Source organism: Carassius carassius, chromosome 13 (genome assembly GCF_963082965.1).
Source record: "Carassius carassius chromosome 13, fCarCar2.1, whole genome shotgun sequence".
Taxonomy (NCBI): Eukaryota; Metazoa; Chordata; class Actinopteri; order Cypriniformes; family Cyprinidae; genus Carassius; species Carassius carassius.
In genome coordinates this window covers 34,191,675-34,196,674 of record NC_081767.1, presented here as the reverse complement: position 1 = coordinate 34,196,674, position 5,000 = coordinate 34,191,675, and the positions used below count along the sequence as shown (strand labels likewise).

The 5,000-nt window shown below is 40.1% G+C and overlaps 1 protein-coding gene across 1 annotated transcript in view; it reads left to right on the top strand.

The window, feature by feature from the left end:
- celf6 (CUGBP Elav-like family member 6) overlaps positions 1–5,000 on the top strand; it is a 79,340-nt gene that overhangs the window by 50,307 nt on the left and 24,033 nt on the right. The window contains exon 4 of the mRNA XM_059565430.1: positions 4,763–4,891. Within this exon, the coding sequence (XP_059421413.1) occupies positions 4,763–4,891 (129 nt within the window). The remainder of the gene's footprint in view (positions 1–4,762; positions 4,892–5,000) is intronic.

Genomic DNA, 5,000 nt, shown 5'->3' with positions numbered 1-5,000 from the left:
AGGGATCATCAGTTAAGCTTCACAGACCACATTGCTACAACTACCCGGTCCTGCAGGTTTGCCTTATACAACATTAGGAAGATTAGACCCTTCCTGTCAGAGCAAGCAACCCAACTTCTTGTCCAAGCTCTTGTTCTCTCCAGACTGGACTATTGTAATGCTCTCCACTATCAAGCCTCTGCAGTTGATCCAGAATGCAGCAGCGAGGGTTGTCTTCAATGAGCCAAAAAAAGCTCACGTTACTCCGCTCCTCATCAGGTTACACTGGCTACCAGTAGCTGCTCGCATCAAATTCAAGGTACTGATGCTAGCCTACAAGACGACCACTGGCACGGCACCAACTTACCTAAACTCATTGGTTAAATCTTATGTGCCCTCCAGAAGTTTGCGCTCTGCAAGTGATCGACGCCTTGTGGTACCATCCCAAAGAAGTTCAAAATCACTCTCAAGGACCTTTTCCTGGACTGTCCCCAGCTGGTAGAATGACCTCCCAATCTCAATTCGTACAGCTGAGTCTTTACTCATTTTCAAGAAACAGCTAAAGACTCATCTTTTTCGCCTGCACTTAACCAACTAACACTAGCACTTTTCCTTTTCTTTAAAAAAAAACAAAAAAAAACCAACCTATGCGTTCTATACTAGACTAACTGAGACTTGTCATGGCACTTGTATACTGTTGTTGTTCTCTTGTTGACCTGACTGCTTCTATTGTTCTCATTTGTAAGTCGCTTTGGATAAAAGCGTCTGCTAAATGATTAAATGTAAATGTAATGCTAAGTAACGTTCAAATTTTTTTGTTTTTTTTAATATATTTTTTTAGTGTATTTCAAGTTTAAGGAAACAATAATAATAAAAAAACTGTGATTATGATTTTTGCAAAAAACAAGTGATTTAATAACTCCTTTAATAAGAGCTTTACCAAAGACAATATAAGTGCATTATTTTGTATGTTTTTACAAGTCATAGTATTTTCTGTGATACAGAACAGATGCTGCACATAGTATCCACAGTCTATGTTTTAATTTTAGTAGAAGTGAGTGCAGCTGAAGTGCAGGTGTGTGTGTGTGTGTGTGTGTGTGTGTGTGTGTGTGTGTGTCTCTGATGAATGCGTCTGAGATCAGCGTCCGCGTCTCTGAAAGCCTCTATGAGCCGGTTATTACGCTGCACTTTGCAGTTGAGCGTCTCTAAAGTGCAGCTCAGGTCAGTCATGAACGCTAATTAATAGTGATCCATCTCCTGTATGTGAGCATGAGCGCCACAGATGCTGAGATGGTGAATTTATAACTCATAGGTCTGGGAATGAAAAGATAAAGGACTGTAAATTCAATTTCTCTCCCATCCATCCCCGAGGAACGCTCCAGGAACTTCCTGCATCCTCTGTGGCTAATTTCATTTTTCTCAGCATAGACTAACATGTCGGAAACGGTCATTATTGCTCTTATGGCTGGTTAATTAAGCTTGTAAAGCTGACATGGGGCGCTCGAGTGACCCCTGATGTGTGGATCCCCAGTCCCCGATCAAGAGACAGACAGGCTTTACAATGAACATATTATAATATTCATGCATTCATGATGTAACACAGCTGACACTGACACTTTTTCCCTTGACGTCCGTTTTCAATATTAGTGCATCATTACAGTCATAATCTTCTGATCCTTCTGATCTTTACAATCACACAGGCTGTATACTGTACCTTTAAGACTTCTCTATATGCATTGGCTAAGACCTTTGCATATGAAATAAGTAACAGCGCTCATAAACGTGTGTTGTGGTTTTGTTGTCAGATCTGACTTTGCTGTCGTGTTTGTGATGTACGGGTAGAGTAAATGACCTTTAAAGTATTTCTACATACTGCATCAGACTCTTTTAGAGATCAGGAAGAATCCTGTAATTGTTATATGACCTGTTTAATGATGACAGTAACACCAATGAATTTGACACTGGTAAGACTGATCGTTGACACACACACACACACACACACACACACACACTGACCCAGTTGTCCACTGAGGTGACCATCTATCCATCCATCCATCTGTGGATATTAATTAGGATTTTTTTTCATGTTCTTTAAGGAAGTCTCTTCTGCTCACTGAGGCTGCATTTATTTGAAATATTATTACAATAATAAAAAAAAAAAACCTTTTATATGTGATTATGTGAATTTTAGCAATATCTCAGGTATGTATTAGTTGTATCTAAATTATATATCTGCCGGATTTCAGCTATATCTCGGTTCTATCTCAGTTGTATCTCAACTATATTTCAGCTATATCTCCGATGTATCTCAGTCATAACTCATCATTATCTCAGCTGTATGTCAGCTATATTTCAGTTGTCTTGTGAGGAGTGAGTTTGCTGTGGTCTCTGATCTCTTCTCTTCAGGATGAGCGTCGTGTCCCGCAGCTCTCTGAGGGCTCGTATGCATAATGGAAAGCTCTGGTACAGTACAGAAGACAGATGATGAGTCTGGGGTCACACCAGTGCAAAGCTCTATTAAAACAGCTTATGTAAGACTGGATGTGGAGGGAATACAAGCTGTCAGGCAGAAGAGATGGAGCGCTGAGGGAGAACTGATGAGTACCGGTGTGTGGTGAGATGAGCGAATGAAGCTCACATCACGGGAAAATCAGTCAATAATGTACTTGTATAGAGAATCTCAGGCATAAAACCGAGAATCCAACTGTGATTTCTCATACTCACATTGTGCATGAAATATAACACCAATTAAATAAAACAGAAACAACAGAAAATTAAATAATGCGATATAATACAGAAGTAGAAATATAGAGGAAAAATAATTTTTTTTTACTGAATGTACACATATGATATTTACAAGTGTACATTTTATTTAGTTTACAAATGTAACGTTTTCAGATGCTGGGTATAAATGTGTCAGTTATAGTGGACAATGTATAGTTATGAAAGTTTTCATTGTTCAGGCTGAACATTCTTGTGCCTGGCTGTTCTGTGCTTCGTAGCGCTCGTCTCCGTTGTGTATAAAGCCGGTGATGATAGTGTCATCTGCAAATTTCAGGAGCTTGACAGAATACTTTTTTGCAGTGCATTCATTCGTATACAGGGAAAGAGCAGTGGAGAGAGCACAGATCCCTGAGGGGCGCCGGTGCTATTCGTGAGAGTCCTAGATGTGAGTTTGCCCAGCCTCACTAGCTGTTGTCTGTCTGTCAGGAGGCTGGTGATCCACTGACAGATTGGAGTGTGTACAGAGAGCTGGGTCATTTAGTCTGAGAGAAGGTCAGGCGTGATGGCATTGAAGGCCGAACCTAACTCCCAGGTCTGTCAAGATGTTGCAGAATATAATGCAAGCCTATTTTTGTATTTTGTTGGTCTTTACCAGAACAAATGCCTACACATTTTAAAATCAAGATGCATTTACTTGAGGAGTGAAATTACTTTAAATATGAGGTCTGTTTTTTTGTTTTTTGTTTTTGATAAAAAAATTATAAAATGCATAAAAAAGATATCTGCCACTTATTACCAGCGTTTTCCTGTAAACTTATATGAAATGTACCCGCGGTTTTACAGGCATGGTTTAAAGGGATAGTTCACCCAAAAAGTGTAATTGCCCCATGATTAACTCACCCTCGAGCCATCCTAGGTATATATGACTTTCTTCTTTCAGATTTAAATACGTCCTGGCTCTTCCAAGCTTTATAATGGCAGTGAATGGGTGTTATTTTTCAATAGTCCAACAGAGGTCCAATAACGTGTGTCCATCCATCATAAAAAGGCTCCGGGGGTTAATAAAGGCCCCCTGAAGTGAATCGATGTGTTCGTGAAAATAATACATATTTAAAACTTTATAAACTGTGATCTCTAGCTTCTGCTAACTGTCGTACTCGAGAGAGAACCAAGCCTCGTGAGAACCAAGTTTTGTTTACAGCAAAGGAAAACCAGTCTCCTCTTGGCTTATATCGAAATCCCCCTACATCTTTCTTTACAAATCCTTGTTTTGTTCTTTTAAGTCGTGAGCGGTGTTTTGTTTTGCTTTCTCTGCTGCGCTTCCAGATTCGTCTCTTCTCACGAGAGCTTACGATATGTCCTATGTTAACTGTATGAAAGTTAGCGGAAGCTAGATATTACAGTTTACAGATGTTTTAATTGGAAACTTTTTTTTAAACATACGCATTATTTTGCTTCAGAAGGCCTTCATTAACACCCTGGATCCATGTGGAGCCCTTTTTATGATGGATGCACACACTTTTTTGGGCTTCAAAATCCCAACACCCATTCACTGCCATTATAAAGCTTGGAAGAGTCAAATACATTCATGTATAACTCCAATTGGATTAATCTGGAAGAAAAAAGTCATACACATCCAAATGGCATTTTGGGTGAACTATCCCTTTAAGCCTAGTCTCAGACTAAAATCATGTCTGGGCTGTTTTAACAGAATGAAACCTTTTTCTCTTTTTTTTTCTTCTTTTTTTTGATGCACAACAGTAATGTTCTTTTTGTTTTGTTTTTCTAAGGCACATTTATAAAAGCGACTTAAGTGAACAATGGCCTAATCTTGACTTCATCTAAGCCCTGTCTGTTAAACCAGGCAGTGAGGTTTGGTCTATTACAGTTTTTCCTGAGTAAGAATTATTTTTTATTTTTTTGCAGTGTCTGTGTGACTTCTCAGATCTCACTGGCTCTTCATGAAATCTATGTTCATGAGTGAATGTGAGGTGATCTCTCTCTCTCTCTCTCTCTATCTCTCTCTCTCTCTCTCTCTCTCTGTCTCTCTCTCTCTCAGAAGACCGGAAGCTGTTTGTGGGCATGCTGGGGAAGCAGCAGTGTGAAGAAGATGTGCGGCGGTTGTTCGAGGCGTTCGGACAGATAGAGGAGTGCACCGTGCTGCGGGGGCCTGATGGGGCCAGTAAGGGTCAGCACTGACACAACTCTCTGACACACCGCCATCGACCCTCATTCAGCCGCTGTTACTCAATCACACGACCGTTCAGATCGACTCGCTGTGAAAACCTTCTTTAAGG